This window comes from Macaca nemestrina, chromosome X (assembly GCF_043159975.1).
Source record: "Macaca nemestrina isolate mMacNem1 chromosome X, mMacNem.hap1, whole genome shotgun sequence".
Taxonomy (NCBI): domain Eukaryota; kingdom Metazoa; phylum Chordata; class Mammalia; order Primates; family Cercopithecidae; genus Macaca; species Macaca nemestrina.
Genome location: NC_092145.1, coordinates 107,300,921 through 107,320,471, shown reverse-complemented (window position 1 = coordinate 107,320,471; position 19,551 = coordinate 107,300,921). Strand labels below are relative to the sequence as shown.

Here is a 19,551-nt window from a genome sequence, read left to right as displayed (position 1 = left end):
GGTGGCAAAGTAGTAGCTGGCCAGAGAAGACGGTGAGTCACGAGCAGCAGAAATGCTGTGGAGGTGTAAAAAAAAGCACATATTTCAGTCTGTGATAAAGTTTTTTAAAAAGAGGTAAGGATTAAACAGCTCCATGACCTTCTGCATATACATATATATATATGTATACACACACACACACACACATATATATATGCCTCTTAGCTACCCAAATCCTTCAGAGAATCCTTTTTTTTTTGAGATGGAGTCTCGCACCTGTTGCCCAGGCTGGAATGCAACGGCATGATCTCGGCTCACTGTAACCTCCGCCCCCTGGGTTCAAGCGATTCTCCTGCCTCAGCCTCCCCAGTAGCTGGGACTACAAGCATGCGCCACCACGTCCGGCTAATTTTGTATTTTTATTAGAGACCAAGGTTTCGCCATGTTGGCCAGGCTGGTCTCGAACTCCCGACTTCAGGTGATCCGGCCGCCTCAGCCTCCCAAAGCGCTGGGATTACAGGCATAAGCCATTGTGCCCGGCTCTTTTTTTTTTTTTTTTTTTTAAAGACAGAGTCTCACTATGTTGCCCAGGCTGGAGTGCAGTGGTACAGAGTCTCACTATGTTGCCCAGGCTGGAGTGCAGTGGTACAATCTCAGCTCACTACAACCTCTGCCTCCCGGGTTAAAGCGATTCTCCTGCCTCTGGCTCCTGAGTAGCTAGGATTACAGGCATGCACCACCATACCCGGCTAACTTTTATATTTTTAGTAGAGACTGGGGTTTCACCATGTTGGCCAGGCTGGTTTCAAACTCCTGACCTCAAGTGATCTGCCTGCCTCGGCCTCCCAAAGTGCTCAGATTACAGGTGTAAGCCACTGCGCCCGGCCAAGAGAATCCCCTTTTACAGTTTTCCATGGCATTATAGACAAGGACTGATGCTGTGCTATGGGTCAGGAAGACAGAAGTCTGAGGAAAGTCAGACCCCATGTCTATTTTTGAAGCAGAACTCAAGCCCTTGATCATCGAGTCCGGTAATCCTTAAATGGGGTGAGGTAGAGAGAGAAAAGGACAACTCCCTGAGTGGAGGAAGACTGCCTAAACTGTTATAGGACACCTCCTTCTGTCCAATTCCCTAGATATCCCAAGTCCTTGGTTAAATATCACTAAATTTTATAATAAAAAAATATTACTCATGGGACATATAGTATACCAAAACAAGGTGAACGTAAAAAGAAACGCAGGTGAGAACCGCTGACTTAGTCCAAAGCCCTACTGTACAGATATCTAGGAATATTTGAAGGAGACATTAATTCAATATTTATTGACTACCTCATGCATTAGAGTAAGTGGTAATGTGTCCAAGGCCAAAGAGCGTGGAAGGGAGTAGGGAAGAGTAGCAGCCCCAGATAACACTTAAAGCAGAGATACAGGATCTACTAATTCCTGTTCTTACAGGACTAGTGATCAGGCTGTTTTAAGATCCACACCAGAAAACTGGCTGATGCTAATCAATGCTAGAAATTCCCAGGAGTATAAAGTCTCTCACAGGGAAGCCACGTTGTATACCCAGCAAAACGTCTTAAAGGGTAAGAGAGAAGTACACAGAGGATAGCCCAGAACTCTGGGTTCAACTTTTGACCTGTTAATAAAAAGACCTACCCATTGCTCTGAGAAGGGTAAGAGTATACAAAGTATGGCAGAGGCTGCTAGTTGTACCCTGATATTCATTCTTGTCTTCTGCCATAACAACATGACCTCCAGTTTATAAGCGGTACTTGACCATCCAAAATAAGAATTACATTTCCCAGTTTTCCCTGCAGCTAGATGTGGTCATATGACCAAGTTTTTACTAACAGAAGATGAATGGAAATGATGTGTGCCCTTGAAAGATTTGTCTAGCCCTGCCCTTTCCAATTTCCCTCTTCCACTGGCTGGAATGTAGATGTGATAATAAGCCGCCCCTTAGGTGTTACCCTCTATCACATGGCCCAGAGGGTATACCATCATATGGTACATCTAATCACTATTATTTTGGGTCTCTACTAGAGTAGTCAAACCTGTAGCCCAATTAAGAACAGCAACGAAGAAAGGACAGGGGCAGAATCTAGATGACAACCACCACCACCACCATCACAAAGGACATCACTAAATCATTCCTGCTGCTTGTCCCTGTTGCCTGGGTACTCACTGGCACGCCATGGGACATGAGGGTGTTGGGATTCATGAGGGTGACAAGTTGGTGCAGGAGGTCAGGCTGGCTATCAAATAATTCAGGTGTCAGCTTCTTCATCACCTCTTCCAAATGTTCTGCTGCAAGTGAGGGCACCCCATACCAGGTCTTCGGCTCACCCCTGCACAAGTGGAAAAGGGATACACACAGTAAATCACACCTTGGTCATGCAGGGAGCCCACACTGACTTGATTCCCTGGCTCCCCAGGGCCCCACTCACCAGTGGAGGTAGTTAATGGAGTAACTCCAGTGATCCTCAATATGCCAGCAAAAGGCTGAGAAGACCATGCCCACGTAGAGCCAGGGCACCTTCATGCCAGAGATATCTGCATTGATGTGGCACAGTACAGACTGTTCCAACACCGGCATCACATTTAGGTTCCAACCACTGGTAGCATACTCCTGCCAGGTCAGGTATTTGTAAAAAGGGCATGAGGGTTATGCTAAGGAACTGAGATCTTAAGTCATTTTCTTTAGCCTAGGGAACCTTAATTTTGAGGTCAGAGACTTTTTTGAAACATCTTAAGAAACATATAGGTTTTCTCCCTACCTCTCCACCAAAAAGCATACATACAAAATTTCAATTCTATTCACTTCAATTTCTGCAAAGTTTACAGATATATCCATCTACCAAAATACCTGCAAGTTAAAAAAAGTCCTGCTCTGGATCAAAATGTACCCTTTCTTGGAAGCACAACTAAGCCCTCATTTTCTCCTGTGCATACAAACCCCACTCCCTGAACACTTCTTATGGATGAGCCAGGATCTCATATACCTTCTCATTTAATTTTTATAACAAATTTGCAAGGTAGATATTATCCCCATTTTAGAGATAAGGAAATGGGCTCACAGAGGTGAAAGAACCCATCTCATGTTTGTACATGCCAGGTACCAGACTGTTTTCTTTCATCTCATCTGAATTTCACGGCTACATAAGATGGGCATAATTATCCTCATCTTACAGAGATATTGAGGTTTTCAGATATTAAATGATTTGCCTAAGTTCACACAGCTGACATGTAACCATGATCATCCACTCACCTCCTCTTCAGGGGTTAGGTGCCGTTTACTGTCACTGACAGGGAAACCGCTGCCAAATTCTTTGGAATGGATGTCAGCTCCATACTCAACAGTCACATCTTCCTCAATGCTATTTACCAGCCTCCAGAACTCCTTCTCCACAAGTTCTGTGGGCACCATCTAGGGGAAGAAAGGTAGCAGCTGACCATGGCCCATCACACCCTGGACCCATTGACCCAGGTGAGCTGAGACCATCTGGCACCAACACCTATGATCCTAGCCCAACACTACCTCAGCCCTCCATCACCTACATGCACGGGCATGTTGAAGTAGTCAGCTTTAAAGGAGTCAGCCATCTCGCCAAAGCTCTGCAGAGTGTATTCCCGGGTAGCCTGCTCAAAGCCAAAGGCTTCTGGGGGCCGCTTACACTCCTAAAACCCAAAGGAGAACATGTCACCAAAACAGAGGCAAGGAGGTGAAGAATCCTCACAAGTGGAACTGGAATATAAGGGGTAGGGAGGGAGAAGAGCCCTAGGTCTGCACTCAAGGCCCCTGAGGCAGGCCTTACTTTATAGCTGTACCTTTTGCTCTTACCACACTTCGGCTTAGTCTTTTCATTCCCCATCATGCTTTTTTCGCTCAGTTCCTCCCTACTGAAATGTCCTTTTCCACTTTCTTTCATTGGTTCTTCAAAACTCAATTCCAGTCTCACAACTTCCAGGGAGTCATCTCATGCTCTTTTCTTCCTTTAGGACTTTATCTAAATGGCTCTGACTTTAATATGCTATCCGGTGTTCTTCTGCCACCATTTTTCCTCTCTCACTAAAATGTGATTCTTTTTTTTTTTTTTTTTTTTTGAGACAGAGTCTTGCTCTGTCGCCCAGACTGGAGTGCAGTGGCACAATCTCAGCTCACTGCAACCTCTGCCTCCCAGGTTCAAGCGATTCTCCTGCCTCAGCCTCCCGAGTAGCTGGGATTACAGGTGCCCGCCACCAAGCCTGGCTAATTTTTGTATTTTCAGTAGAGATGGGGTTTCACCATGTTGGCCAGGCTGGTCTCAAACTCCTGACCCTGTGATCCGCCCGCCTTGGCCTCCCAAGTGCTGGAATTACAAGCATGAGCCACCATGCCCGGCCTCTAAAATGTGATTCTATGCAGGATGCTTAGGGAAGTTTTTTTATGCCCAGACTAGAACTATACGGCTGGGAAAATGGCAATGAATATCCTAGCACCTTGAAAGATGGAAAATGGGGCTGGGCATGGTGGCTCATGCCTGTAATCCCAGCACTTTGGGAGGCTGAGGCGGGCAGATCACCTGAGGTCAGGAGTTCCGAGACCAGCCTGGCCACCACAGTGAAACTCTGTCTCTACTAAAAATACAAAAACTAGCCAGGCGTGGTGGCAGGCACCTGTAATCCCAGCTACTCAGGAGGCTGAGGCAGGAGAATCACTTGAACCTGGGAGGCAGAGGTTGCAGTGAGCACAGATGGCATCACTGCACTCCAGCCTGGGTGACAGAGCAAGATTCTGTCGCAAGAAAAAAAAAGGAAAAAGAAAGATGGAAAATGAAGACACTGGCTTTTACAGTATAAACCCTCCACTACTTCTGTTCTTGAGACTGTCTCAGAAGACAGGATGTGGGTCTACCTCATTTGTACCTATGTTCATTATTTTAGATGAGAACGATAAGTACCCCAAAATCAGACACACACCATGCTTATGTTTGAAAAATAAATGTCAGTCTGATCCACTGACTTATAACCACTTAGAGAGTCAAGTAGAGTCGACAGTCTTGATACTGTTGGTATCCAAACTCCTCCCCAGCTGGAATCTCCACCACTACCAAGGCCAATATGCACTGCCCTGATTTTTCCTCATCTGTGTATGTCTGTGTGTGTGTATGTATGCATGTGCACACCTGGTCTCTACAACCACAGTTGAGTCCCTAAGATAAGGCGAATGTCTGCTCTCCAGAAGTCCAGAGGGAAATGTAGAAGATAAGCACCAAGAATTTGGGTGAAGGTAGGAAGTTCATGAAATGTACCTGCCCAACTTCCTGGCCACTTGGCCCTTACTGCTGCTTCAGCTGCTCTCCTTACTGCTCCTATACCCATAGTAGGCATGCTCTCCTACTATACCTCTGTTCCTGCTAGTCCTCCACCTCCCAGTCCTGAACAGCCACCCACCTCTCTAGTTAAAGCCTGTATCACTGCCTCAGTCTAAATATAACAAGAGGAAAACAACTAAATAAATATTATACCCATGATATACCATCCAAAAAAAATTCCAGACCTTGATTAAACTTAATAACACAGAGAAATGGTTATAAAGTAACAAATGAAAATATATAACATGATCTCAAACTTGTTATAGTTACATATAAGTAACAGCAAAAAGATGAGAAAAAAATATACCAAACTATTAACAATGGCTATCACTGGGTAGTGGGAAGGCAAGTAATTGGTCTATTTTCCAAAACGTCTTTTCTTCTTTTTTTCAGACAGGGTCTCATTCTGTTGCCCAGGCTGGGGTGCAGTGGCATGGTTTCGGCACACTGCAACCTCTGCCTCCTGGGCTCAAGTGATCCTCCCACCTCAGCCTCCCAAGTAGCTGGGACAACAGGCGTGCGCCACCATGCCTGGCTAATTTTTGTATCTTTTTTGGTAGAGACGGGGTTTCGCCATGTTGCCCAGGCTGGTCTCAAACTTCTGGGCTCAAACGATCCGCCCACCTTGGCCTCCCAAAGTGCTACGATTATAGGCATGAGCCACCATGCCCAGCCTCAAACTTTCTAAAAAAGAAAAAAAAAGAACAAAAACTCAGAATTTGAAAGAACATTTTTTTCTTAATATTCCTATCCTTCGGCTGGGCACGGTGGCTCTTGACTGTAATCCCAGCACTCTGGGAGGCCGAGGCGGGTAGATCACGAGGTCAGGAGATCAAGACCATTCTGGCTAACAAGGTGAAACCCTGTCTCTACTAAAAATACAAAAAATTAGCCAGGCGTGGTGGTGGGCGCCTGTAATCCCAGCTACTCGGGAGGCTGAGGCGGGAGAAAGGCGTGAACCCGGGAAGCGGAACTTGCAGTGAGCTGAGATCACACCATTGCACTCCAGCCTGGGTGACAGAGCGAGACTCCGTCTCAAAAAAAAAAAAAAAAATTCCTATCCTTCAAGTGTCATTTCTGACATTTTCCCTGATTATTACCCTTAGCCATTTTCCTCTCCTCTGAACTTGTTTATCTCAGAGCTCCTAACACACAATTTAGCCTCTGTTTATATGTCACCACATACAGTCTAATTGTGATGCTTACCTCTCCAGGTGGTCTGGCAGCTCTTAGAGGACAAAAGCAAAGGCCGAATCTCCTGCTCCTTTCTCCCAAAGCTCTGCCCAGCCTAATCCCACCACAGAGACCCAAAACCTAAGACTATGGCTGAGCTAAGAAGCTGCCCTCAATAAGGCCAGATGAAGGAAGGCAAGAAAGCCCTATGACGCAGATGTGGAGTGGGGAGGCCTTACCGCCATGACACACTTTGGGCACCGCCAGACACCCTTGGGGATCTCAGGCAGAGGAGGCAGCAGGCAGAAGATGTGGTAGTTGTCATCACAGCCATCACACAGCAGGAGCTTGTCATCCTCATCCCCTCGAGAACACATCCGGCAGACATATGACTCAATCTGCCAGGGGAGAAGAGCAAAAGTTCTCCATTGGAAATCCACTGTGTTTGCTGGCTGAATGATTTACAGTCCTGTACAAGCTAGCCATGCTAGGTCTGGAGCTCAACTGCATGTATGTACCCTCCCCAAATAAGCAGGTAGAGCTGCGAGACCAGTCTTTCATCATCCAGTCTTGAATCCTCCCATTTTTATTCATTCAATAAACACTTACTAAACCCATGTTCAGAACTACGCTGGACTCTAGCACAAAAACAAGACATGGTATCCCTCCAAATATATACAGTACTCTAGAGACATGTGTTCATAAAAATTAAAAATTGCCAATAGCGGTCCATAAAGGGCACTGTGGAGCCTAGAGAAGGAAGCACTCAAAGCAGCTGGAGATAAGGGGGGATAGCCTTGAGAAAGGACTTCATTGAAAAGGTGACACCTGAAACTGGCTGAAACCTGAAGGCAAAACAAAACTTGGCAACAGGGCAGAGAACAGGGGGAATCTCTTCCAGGCTGAAGAAACAACATGTGCAAAGGATAGGGATGAAAAAGCATAGTGCATCTTACGGGGAAAAATGAACATACCTACAAGGAGTTCAGTGTGGCTATAGCAGAGGAGTGAGGTGGGCAGTGCTGGGGGATGAGGCTAGAGGTCAGCAGGGACTGGATCATGCATGGCAATGAGGAGCTTAGCCTTTATCCTGAAGCAATGGTGAGGCTCCTTCTCTGGACCCTTCCAGCACTTCATGTTGACAGCACTTGATCACCCTTTCTTGCTCTTTGTTCCATGTGAGTTGGCTTTGTTTCCCCAATTAAGGAAGCTAACTGAGGGCAGGGCCCATGGAGGCCCGCTTTTGTGGTTAATGCGACCTGGTCCAGTGCCATGCAGGGGAATGCTTATTGAAGGGACGAGAAGCAGAGCATTAAGAAGTCAGGGCTGGGTCCTTACAAACTGGGCATTGCTGTGGTTCCTCCGCAGCCTCATGGTCATCTTGGTGCAGGGTTCAGGGCTGTGACTCAGCTCCTCCTTGCTCTCCAGGAAGGTCTTAGGCGAAGTTGACTCCACCTTCACATCCCCACCTAACTCCTCCTTCACCACTACTGTGGGGGGACACTCGGGCCCCTCCTTATCTGGGAGAGAGAAAAATGGCTGTAAACAGAGGTCTAGGACACTTAGGGCCCTGACTTTTCTCCTCAGGTGAGGCCACCCCAGCCTGTTAGGACTTACCTTTCTTCCGCAGAGTCTTGTCCTTGGCCATGAGGCCCAGGCCCATCATCTTGGGGCCTGCCCCATAGATCTGTAGCTTTTTCAGCTCTGGATTCTTTTCAATGTCTTCCTCTGTGGGTTCCGGCTGGAAGGAAAGAAGGAAATGAATCAAGACTGCTATCTGGGGCAGACTGTCCCATCCTAAAAGAACAATAACTCAGACTACATATCACCTGATATGCTGGGGGCTGAGGCACAGATGGGCTAAGCCAAGAACTCAGTGTTGCTTTTTGGAGACTGAGGGTAGGTGAGCTGCCTCCTCGGCCCTCTCTCGGAAAGGAATAAAAGACAGGATATCTCAGTTTTCCCAACTGTAAAATGAGAATATTACCTCCTCCCTTATAGTTATGAGGGGGGTTAGGGATAATATATATGAAAAAGCTAGCAGTGTTTGGCATTACCAACAAATGGCAGTGACTAATAGGATCTGCTAAATTACATGCTTCATTGAGCCCAGGGAGTGTCCATCTTGTTCTCTGTTGTATTCCCAGTGCCAAGAAGAATGCCTCGCACATAAGCTTCTGCTTGAAGACATAGCCATAAGGAGCTGGGAACAGTGGTACACACCTGTGGTCCTAGCTACTCAAGAGGCTGAGGCGAGAGGATCACTCAAGCCTAGGAGTTCAAGATTATAGTGCACTATGATCAAGCCTGTGAATAGCCACTGTACTCCAGTCTGGGCAACATAGCAAGACCCTATGTCTCAAAACAAAACAAAAGACACAGGTATAAGGAGAAAGAAGAGTTCTACTTCTATGAGCAGAGTAAGTCTGGAAAGGAACAAAACAGGCAAGAAGAGCAGACATACAAAAGAAGCTGTACAAACAGATCAAGACCCAGCTCAGCAGCTCAGCTGAGAGGGGAGAAAAAAGCAAAAGTGAAGCCAGAGAGAGGCACACACTAACGCTCAGAAGAACTCAGAGAACAAAAGAAGGGATAGTGGAACAGGGAACACAGCCTTAGCCAAAGGGAAGGAAAGGACTCCCTCCACCTCAAAGCTCTAAGTTCGAAGAAGGGGAGTACTCACATCAGGCTGCAGTCTCTTGGCCCGCCGGCCATAGCTGTTGAACTTGGAAGGCTGCACAGACTGTCGTAGGGGGATGCTGTGGGGTTTGTATTCCTTGTCCTTCTCCTCATTATCAAATGGACGTGTGTTACACTGCTGGGGACAGGTGAGGGGTAAGGGTCAGGACATGGGACTCCAGCCCGCAAAAGCAAGAACTTCCCTCTACCCTCACCCAGTGGCATCCAAAGTTGTGGTCCACTCACCTGACCCAAGCACACACTTTGGGAATTCTCAGTGCCTTTGCTTGTATCACTCCTCCCTTCCAGTCACTTCCTCCACCAACCAACCATCTCCCCAACTAAATCAGACGCCATCTCTTCCCACACCTTCTAGCCCAAGCTCTCCCTTATCTGATTTCTCTATCAGTTAAAACTTTGTCACATAACAAATAAGCTAGCTGTACAGATAACTCCAGGACCTCTGACCCTGAGCAGTGCAGAAAGAGAACAAGCATCACTAGGAAAGAGCAGAGTCCAACTCCCAGATCTTCAGTCCGCTAAACCAGTTTCATTAAGAGCAAGTGTGGAAATCTGTGCTGAAGGGTAAAGCCACGCCCTGCCCCACTTTGACATCCTTACCACAAGGTTGGCTCCAGATTGGTACATTTCATAGGGATAAACAATGCGTTCGTAGTGGGAGCGTAGCAAGGAGCCAATATTTTTGCCTGGTGGGTAGTTGAGGCGCTGGGCTACCCGAGCCCACCGACGGTCCTTGCAGATAGCTTCATAACCACCTTCCTCCACCACAATCTGAAAAAACAAGCAGGAAAAGACATGGATATGCCATGTGTATTTTTGTGAGGGAGTAGGCCTGTAGAAAGGGCAAAAGGACAATGAGGGCAACTCTAGTCCCTCACTTCACAGGAGGCTATCCCCTTATCCCAATCTCAAATTGCAGCAAAAGATTCCAAGATGTTCTCATGACAGCTTGTGTGCTACCAAGCTGTGCCCCTTCCATTGCAGCCTAAAGATCTAATATTCAAACTAAGGGGGCCCCCACAGTACCAAGGATATTGGGGTGAGGTGGGGGGTGCTTGACAAAAACCTGTTCTTACTTTGCTGAGACTGTAGAGGTCCAAGATCCGCCGTTCTACATTGGGAATCTTTAAGGAGGAGCCCTGGATTTCCCAGAATTTGGCAATCTGGTCCAAGTAGTTCAGTTTCACTCTCGTCTGGGCCTGAAGAAAAAATGGCTCAAAGAGGCTGGCCACCCCCTCCCACTGACCACTATCTTTGGGTCCAATCTTAGGGGAGAACAGAGGAATACAGCAGTCCACACTTTCACTACCCAGGGCTTCTCCCAATGAACCGGATCCCAGACTCTAGGCAGTGCTTAGCCCCACCTCGTTCTCACTTCTTGTTTTTTTTTTTTTTTTTGAGATGGTCTTGCTCTGTCGCCCAAGCTGGAATGGAGTGGTGCAATCACGGCTGACTGTAGACTTGACCTCCTGGGCTCAAGTGATTCTCCTGCCTCAGCCTCCTGAGTAGCTGGAACTACAGGCGCACGCCACCACGACCAGCTAATTTTTGTATTCTTTGTAGCAATGAGGTTTCACCATGTTGCCCAGGCTCGTCTCAAACTCCTAGGCTCAAGCAATCCATCCACTTTGGCCTCCCAAAGAGCTGGGATCACAGGCGCAAGCCACTGCACCCAGCCACTTCTCTCTCATTTGTCACCTTCTAGTCAATCAGAGAAGCCCAAGTCCCAATAGAGAGGGTCACAACTGCCAAAAGCTTTAGATATGTCCTCTGTCAATCTCCCTGACAGGGTCATGTGAGTATTATCATTTCCTCTACAGATGAGGAAACAGAGGCTCAGAGGAGTTAGGTCACACAGCAAGCATCAAGATATTTTGGTGCCACATAACTTGAGCTTTGGCTCTCCCTCTGCTACTTATTTGTTATATTGTCTTGAGCAAATCAGTTTCACTGTGGACTCCTTTTTTCTTTTATTAATAATTATAAATGGAAAATAACTGCACAGTCCACTTACCCCAGAGGGATAGACTTAATGAGGGGAACAGTGAAGATCCTCTGCAAATTTCAGAATTATATCTAAGCTCTAGGCATGTTTCAGAGAAAGCAAGCTCCAAAAAGGCACACGCACCTCCTTATGTACCACCAAACTTGTTCCATGGTGGCTGAAGGGTGAAAGTGCATGCTATAATTATAGACAGAATGGCCTAGAACTAAGAGATGGTATATCAGAGTAGCACTAGCACCTGGCCAACCCAGGACCCAATGTGGGCCAAAGAGACTAGGAACAAGATATGTATCATGCTTCCCTGAAATCTCAGTAACCAAGAAGGACTCCCATAGGCCCCAAGTCTATAACCTCCTCACTCCAGTCAGAGGGCCTGGTTCTTGGAAGAACTGGATAGTCACTACCATTCACTACCTTGCCCTGATCCCATTAGGGGGAACAAAGACAGCTCTTTCCATTTCATAGCTGAGAAAAACTAAGGTCTATTTGTGCGAAGAAACAACCTACAGTTCCTCAGCTGTGAGAACCCTCAAAGGGCAAGGAAGTGCTCCCTCGACCTCAGCCCCTTAGCTTTCTGAAGTTGGCCTCATCCCTGCTCCTTCTCATTAGCCAGCACTCCCTCTATAGAAAACCTGCCCTTGTGTCATGCTAGGCAACATCTTGCCCAAGCTGTACCCCTATAAACCTGACGAGATATATTTTTCTTTTCTGAGATGGGGTCTTGCTATGTTGCCCAAACTGGTCTTGAACTCCTGGACTCAAACAATCCTCCCACCTTAGCTTCCCAAACTGTTAATAGTGCCGAGGCTGAGGAACTCTGGTCTAGAAGACAAGCGAACTTTTAGGGTGTAAGTATTCAGCTGGGCCTGGGCCTAATCCCCACCCCTTGGACATCTAGTAAGATTTGTGGGTACATAATAATGGGGGAGGCAGTGGCAGCGGCAGCATATGCCTAACCTAGAGCTTCCATGGAAAACTCCAGGATCTTACGTGGAAATGGCTTCAGTGAGCCTAATCTCACTACCCCAGGGCATTCTCAAGCAGGGAAAACCCCACCTGTCCATGAAAAGGGCCTGGACTTCCTGTACAGAACAAAAGGGAGAAGGAAAATCCTACCTGCCTGACCCCTGGCCAAGTCTCTAACCATTCCAGCCTCCACAGAGCCCAGTTCTTGTGTTGTTCTGCCCATCTACCTAAACTCCCACCTTACCAAGCACCCATGGAAGGAAAGTAGAAAGCACAGGGCTGTGGATGAATTGGATATATGAAGCCACATTCAGCTGGCCAAGGAAGAAGGGGTATCAGCCAGTTCCGTATTTCCTTTTTGTTGACTCAGCTAGGGTAGGCTAGTTCACAGGGGAGCTTCAGAAGTAACAAACCTTTGTGAGAAAGAGATATATGTCCCTAGCCTTTGGGCTATCAAATCACAAATGCTAAATGCCCCTGGCTCTTGGTTATATTCAGAGTTCTAAAGCTTCTTCCATGCCCTGGGCACACTAAAGTAATGCAATTTCACAGAAGAGAGAATAAAGGCCTAGCTAGGTAAAGTACCTCAGTCAGAGAAACTATAAGGGAAGTGGGATTAGAACTCAGGTATCCATTCTCCCAACCCCACCACCAGCTCCTAGTCTTCTCACCTCTAGCTCATTCAGCCTCTGGATTCGGGGGGTAAACCTGAAGTTGTCCACTTCCACAGCAAAGGGTGGCTGCCAGTCCTGAGAGGGTAGAGAGGGGAAAGGGACTTGAGTTATCTTAGCATAGTGTAAGACCGAACTCACCAAAAGCAGCTCGGAATCTCACTGGCACCTTCCCAGACTTCTAGCCACTCCAGACCCTTTAACCTGCAAACATCCTACCCAACCACCCACCCCTACCTCCCCCCAGAACTCACAAGAGTCTAGCAGCCCTCAAGTCCACACCCAAGGCCCCATGCACATGCCCTAGGAAACTTCTCCTGAGTCCCACCCAACAGTACAGTGCCAGGATTTCAAGAAATTAAGAGATGGAGCCTCTGTTTTGTTGACCCTAAACCTTCTCCACACCCACATTAACTCCTTATCCCCTAGGCATGTGCTGTAGGACACACAGGCCTGGGAGTACTGGAAAGCACACAGGATCTAGAGTTAGAAGACATGGGTTCACATTCTAGATCTGCTACTTACTAGCTATGACATTTTAGCTTTCTGAACTTGTTTTCTCATCTGTGAGGTGGGAATATGAACTCTAGCCCTGGCTTCCACACAAGACCAATAAGAAAAATTAAAACTAGTTTTCAAATGAAAATGTTATTCAAAGGAGTCATCGTTATGACCTGACGTGTAAGGCTGACCACACCTCACAATACACATGCAGGGTAGCTTAGCTCCGATTCTGGCAGGACGTAAAGGTTTGGCCCTTTAATGTTTGTTCTCTCAGTTTAAGGGCCTGAGATAGACACTGCAGGGAAGAGCAAGGAACAGGGAGCAAGTACGTGTATCACTCACCCAGTCTGGAAGGCTTCCTGTGGATCCTCTCTCATACACCTGCCTGGTACAGGAAGAGGCAGGGGAAGGAGCTCCAGGGGGTGGGGGTAAGAGCTGGGATGCCTGACCGTGGTGGCAAAGAATGGGAGGATTTGGGGAGGGAAGTCAGGTAAGAATCATGAAAGTGGGAGAAACTCTGCCCTGCCAATTTGGAGCTTGCTGTGTCCTGCCCAAAGGTCAGCTGTGAAGAACCCACTCTCCAACACCCCTTTCCAACCTCCTACGCAGTCCTCTCCTTCCCAGAGCCCTGGTTCCTGCTGGGTTGGCAAAATGAACCTAAAGTAACCTAAATCAATGCTCGAGGAAAGTGAGGCTCAGAGAAAAAAAAGTGAAATTTCCAAAATTACATGCTGAGTTAGTGGCGGAGCCAAGAACCCACGTCTTCTGACCTCTGATCCAAGGCCTTTGCACTACACCGGACACCAGTGTTCATACATATATGCATACACATGGGTGGGGGGGAGACAGTAAAAGAGAAGAAAATCTGCTGACCTCTTCTGCACACACACTTTTAGAAAATGGGCTAGAGGACTCATACTTGCATGCATACACAGACCACACTCCCCTTCCCCTACCAGCCAAAGCAGGTGGCAAATACCTGGGGCTCAGTAAGCAGGGACCAAAAAGCAAAAAGAAAAAAAAAAAAAAACGCAGGCCAAAATGGTATGGCTCAAATCCAGACAAGCTCCCCGTGCCCGCCTGCCTCTCATCAGGATAGGGCAGTCCCCTCAGCACAGGTAACCCAGCTAAAAAGGTGCTCAAACCCCAAACTCCGGGCACTCTTCTTTCCTGCTGAATCAAATTCTAGACAATCAGCACCTGACAGGAAATGGCAGCCCTGGAATGCTACAGCAGGAGCCATGGATGCAACAGATACCTGGGAAGGCCCTGCAAACCGCCTGCCTTCATTTCCAGACTACTGTATGCCAAATGCTCAGTATGTTGGTATTACTGGGATGTGGTGATAAAAAAGGTTGGCTACCTGATGAAGAAAGTAAGATCCCTCCAAACTCCCCTGGGTCTACTCAGGGTACCCACAACTCTCCTCCCACCCATCTTTCCCAGGCATAGCAGTCACCTGCCCAGCAATTCAGGCCCGAAACCATCCTTCCTCCAGCAAACCTCCAATTCCCAGGCACCCACCCATATACAGGTTCCCACCCTGGGCCCAAGCATCACTTGAGCAAGTACTTCAAACTTCAACCAGAAGAAGGCCAGCTGCCTAAAGGTGTCCTACGAGCAGCCATAGAGAAGGAAAACACCAAACCAAACCAGACAGCCAGGTATCCTGGATTAGAGGGAAGCACACTGTTGACCAGTGAAAAGAAGCAAAATAAAGGATGGCCTCCTGCTGGCCATGCACACCTGGGACATGTCATTCTTTCCCTTCCTGATCCCCCAAAGCAGGATAACAACACCGGCACAAGGCCAGCCTGCCTAAGTCAGTCCAAGACAGAAAAAAAAGGAATTCAGGCCTCAACTACCCCCATGTCACCTACGCCTCTCTTTCCCACAGGTTTGCCCAACTACTTCAGGGAGTGCCTCCTTGAGGCTGCCCAGGACTCCTGCCTCTCCCTTCCACTAGCCTTCCTGACCCTCTACCCACTGCCACTCCCTCACCATGGACAAGGATACCTCAGAAATCTATGGCCAGACTCCAAGAAGGAAGAAATTAGCTTACCCAACACCTCCTAGAAGATCTATCTGAAACCATCCTAGATCTGTGGCTGAGCACCAGAAAGCACCAAGTTGGATAAGAAGGCCTGTGGTGCCCTCCTCAGGTAGGAATGAAGCTTCCTATTCCATTTCAGCCAGAAGACACCCACTCAAAAACACCCTTTTTCCAGCAAAGCTCAATTTCTGCGCTTGGAATCTCAAGTGATCACTGAACATTATCATCATTTTTCCACCATACCAGCAAGGCAGCAGCTTGCCCTAGCCCTTGAGGGACTTCTAGCCTGAAGCCAGGACTAGGAGGAAAGCTATGGCCTTTGTTGCTGACCCCTGTGAATCATGTTCCAAAGGGGACAGAATTCCATGGCTCCATTCTGTTCTGGGGGCCCAAGAGTGCCCTATCCTCTGGGATCTCCTACATCCTGGACCAGAACAGAGTAGAAATCTGAGAAGGACTCACACCCCACCACCAAGCTGACTGGTCCAAACATCTCCATAGGAAGTCAAGTCTGCGGGATGATGTGCAGAAAAGGCCTTGACATTGCCTTCGATGAGGAAAATAAGAGGACAATTCCCTGAACCCACCTCAAGGGAGACAGAGCAATCCCTGTGAGACTGATTTCCTGACTGGTCCAGCAGGCCAGGATATTATCATAGATGAATTGGCCTGGCAGGGTATGAGTAAATATGAGTCAACCTACATAGGAATAACCAATGACCACATCAAACACCCTCACAGTCACAATAATTACCACTTATCTAGTGCCTACTACATACAGACGCTACCTAGTTTAATTCAATCCTCTAAATAACCATTCCTGGGACCCATTTCACAGGCTCGGAGAGATTACTTCTACTTTCCCAAGGTCACACAGCTGCTAAGCTTCAAAGTGGAGTTTTGAACTCAAGTCTGTCTCCCTTCAGGGCTGCGATCTTTCTACTAATACTATATACCATGCTGCGTGCCTTAAGGGAAGTGATGACAACAGATTGGAGAAACGCCTTATTTTTACAGCCTCGACCTACGTGGCCCGGGCTAACTAAGAGATGTGCGGGGTGCCTCTCTGTGAACTCCCTCCGGCCCACTAGGAATCCCGGTTTTAAACCAAGAGTGATTCTGAAGAGCCGGAGTGGGGGTAGATCTCTGACTCCAGGTCACCCGTGGGCCTCACACAACGAGAGGACCCCTGGCCCAACACCCTTTTTCCGATCCGCGCCGCATCCACAACGGTCCCAGCCACCCACTCTCCCCACCTCGAGCTGCCCTCCGCCCCAGACTTCGCCGCTGGCTATCCTACTGCTTCATTCCCCGTCTCGCCGCCGGCGAAAACCGGCCCCGGGGCTTACCGCAGGTGGGCGGATCTTGCAAATGCCCGATTTCTCTGCGATGGGCCTGATTTTCGCGATGTAGCCAAGAGGGTCTCGGAACTCGGCCCAGCTAGGCTCGAACACTGGGCACTCCGGCGGCGGTAGGAAATCGTCGGACCCCGGCTCCATGGTGGGCCCTAGGTCTGGGCCAGGGATCAGGAGGGCTTGGACCGCCCTTAAGGACTCATGGCGCCGCCGCTGTTTGAAGCCGAGGCAATGCTCGGAGGCTAGGCCCTAAGCGGGGCAGCCGCCGCCCGCCGAGGGCCTAGGGGGGCGTGTGGCCGTCGTGCTCTGAGAGTCTCAAGCTGACGCTACTGCTACCGCCTCTTCGTCCTGCTCCGTTTCTTCCAAACTGTGTCGTTGCCTCCCCACTACCGCAGCCTTCGCCACCACAGTTACCTCCCAAACACCGCGGCCTTCATCGCCGCCGCCACCGCCATCTTGGTTTGTCAGCGTCTCCCCCTCCCCACACCACAACAAACCGGATCCTTCCGCGCGGTGTCCTTCCGAGCCTCGTATACCTTGCGTCACACCAAGCCCTAGGAAATCTTCATATAGTGGAGACCGAGCTAAATAGGCTGCTATGGGTTCTATTTGGAAGGGGTTACTCAAAAGTACCACCCCCGATTGAGAGAAAATAGTTCATTGCAACGGCGGAGGAACAAGATTGTAATTAGTTTGCCGGATCCTCTTTCCGGATGGACCGGCGGTGCACGTTTAAAGGCCAGTGATGCGCATGCGCATTATGGAGACCGGAAGAGGAGCTCGTGTCCGTGGGTGGTGGAGCCAAACCGGCACTCCCTCGCAGACCTCAACCGGGTCGCTATGCCGGCACCAGCGTTCTGTGTCCCTTCTCCCTGGTCTTACCGGTGTGGGCTGCGGAAGGCGGCTTTGGGAGCCTGATTGCAAAGGACCCCTTCTGCTGGCCCGCGGGGTGGGGGGAGATGTACTAGGCTCCAGCTCTAGACACTGACACCTCTGGGGCTTTGAAATAAGGAAGGCAGGAAGCTGCTTACTCCCCGGGGATTATGGATTTTTAGACTCCTGAGTCCCAAGTAAAGGAGGAAATCTTTATTTCATCCAAGTTACAGGTAGAGCGATGGGGTTTCGATTCTTACCCCCCAAAAGTCACTGGGAGTCAGCATTTTAATGAATGCTTTCAACTCTTCTGTATTCACTTTTACCGTGTACACATTTGTTGCATACACTCCGACAAAATAAGCCTGTTTAACTATTGGATATTTAGCAACGGCGTATTTATTCAGTGTCTACTGTGTAAAACACCTGTTTGCCCATTTGTGAGCCTGCAGTGTACTTTCCAAACATCCGTGTACTTTGATTGTATTTATTGTGTATAGCCCCTGTGCATTTGGTACCAACTGTATGTACATTTACTCCTATTGTGTGCATGTTCCTTGAGCAGTTTCTGAATAGGTTCATTGCAACTACAGTACTTTGAATGAGTATCAAACCAGTACTTTGTACACAGACATCAGACATCTACTGATTGGAGGATCATCTATGTCATTCATCAGCTGTGGACCTACTGCATGTAGTTTGAACACCTACTGTGCAAATATTTGAGTACTTGTGTACATGCTGATTAAGTAATTTTGTTTTCCCCCATCAGACTATGAATTCCTCAAGGGCAGGGACCATGTGGCCTTATACCTCCTTAGCACTTGGTGTGTTAAGCAGTAAATTAATGTTGAGTAAACAAAAGAAAAATGAATAAATGTCCTTAGCATATATTGACTGAAAAATATGTATACTTTTTGCAAACATTTCCTGTTTAACATATTAAACATCCACTGTAAGCTTAAGGCAGGTAGGGAGTGTCATACCTTCGTGCAGTTAACTGTTCCTAATCAGATACTGTGCCAATTAGGTCCATCCTGCCTACTTCAGGACTGAGCTAAAGACATCCTAGCTGAGGGAACCGGGCACACAGGTAGGAGCTCATGCCCTGGGCTCAAAGAGTCATGCCTTACAGTCCCACCAGCTCTGCCATTTTCTAGTTTGTAACCTTGAACAAGTCCCAACTTCTGTAACTGAAATGGGGATACTACATACCTTGCAGAATTGTCGTGTACTTGGCACATAGCAGGCCCTCAGTATCTGGTAGCTGTTATTTTTATTTCTGAGAGTCAACAACCAATATGCCAAAACTCATTAAGAATCTCCTTTGTGTCAGACACTGTGCTAGTGCTTTTATATTTTTTTTATCACCTGAATCCTTATATTACCTTCAGTGTTCAAGATCTTTATCCCCACTTGGCTCGTGTGGAGACTTGTCCCAAGTAACAAAGATATTAAGTGACATCTTTCTAGTTTTCTAGGTGTCAGGGGAAACCTCAGCCCCTCTCCACCAGAAACACAGGTGGATGGTCCAACTGAACAGCTGTCTGGACAGGAAGCAGGAAAGCTAGGCAAAGTGATGCTAATCACAGTAATACCACTAGCCTCTCACATGGATAAGCATCTAATTGCCTACATGGCTAGTTCATGCCAATTATTTCCCTTAGTCTTTGCAACAGTCTTCGGAAAGATGTAGGTGAATTTACCCAGTCTGTAGATGAGGAACCAAGTTTCAGAAAGATTAAACAACTTGCCCAATGTTACACAGGAAGTTGCTGACTCTGGTCAAATGCTCTTCCTGTCGTTTGCCCTCACCAGGAATAGAGGAGGTGAGGGAAAAGGGAGCTGCTGGGGTGAGAGGTAGGGTGGTGGGGCAGGGCCCAGTCCTTGGCAATATGGGGCATGCAGGGTCTGG

The 19,551-nt window shown here is 48.0% G+C and overlaps 2 protein-coding genes across 19 annotated transcripts in view; one reads left to right on the top strand and one right to left on the bottom strand.

Moving 5' to 3' along the window:
* The window catches only part of LOC105493789 (KANTR integral membrane protein), a 118,665-nt gene extending 111,915 nt beyond the window's left edge, over window positions 1-6,750 (top strand). For all 4 annotated transcript variants that reach the window (XR_011618152.1, XR_011618163.1, XR_011618155.1 and 1 more), the window contains one exon: window positions 6,551-6,750. The gene's annotated coding sequence lies outside the window, so the exon portion shown is untranslated. The remainder of the gene's footprint in view (window positions 1-6,550) is intronic.
* The window catches only part of LOC105493792 (lysine demethylase 5C), a 62,574-nt gene extending 45,159 nt beyond the window's left edge, over window positions 1-17,415 (bottom strand). For 4 of the 15 annotated variants that reach the window (XR_011618138.1, XR_011618140.1, XR_011618139.1 and 1 more), the window contains exons 1-12: window positions 16,758-17,411; window positions 12,852-12,929; window positions 10,286-10,408; window positions 9,810-9,980; window positions 9,193-9,327; window positions 8,127-8,250; window positions 7,848-8,029; window positions 6,749-6,907; window positions 3,541-3,660; window positions 3,251-3,409; window positions 2,430-2,611; window positions 2,168-2,330 (exon numbers count right to left, since the gene is read on the bottom strand). Coding sequence is in view for 10 of the 15 variants with exons in the window: in XM_011761726.3 (XP_011760028.1) it covers window positions 2,168-2,330; window positions 2,430-2,611; window positions 3,251-3,409; window positions 3,541-3,660; window positions 6,749-6,907; window positions 7,848-8,029; window positions 8,127-8,250; window positions 9,193-9,327; window positions 9,810-9,980; window positions 10,286-10,408; window positions 12,852-12,929; window positions 16,758-16,907 (1,746 nt within the window). In the remaining 5 variants the exon portion in view is untranslated. Of the gene's footprint in view, window positions 1-2,167; window positions 2,331-2,429; window positions 2,612-3,250; window positions 3,410-3,540; window positions 3,661-6,748; window positions 6,908-7,847; window positions 8,030-8,126; window positions 8,251-8,338; window positions 9,143-9,192; window positions 9,328-9,809; window positions 9,981-10,285; window positions 10,409-12,851; window positions 12,930-16,757 lie in introns of those variants that run through there. The other 11 variants (XM_011761718.3, XM_024796560.2, XM_011761717.3 and 8 more) reach the window with 7 other exon arrangements.
* Window positions 17,416-19,551: the final 2,136 nt, after the last annotated feature.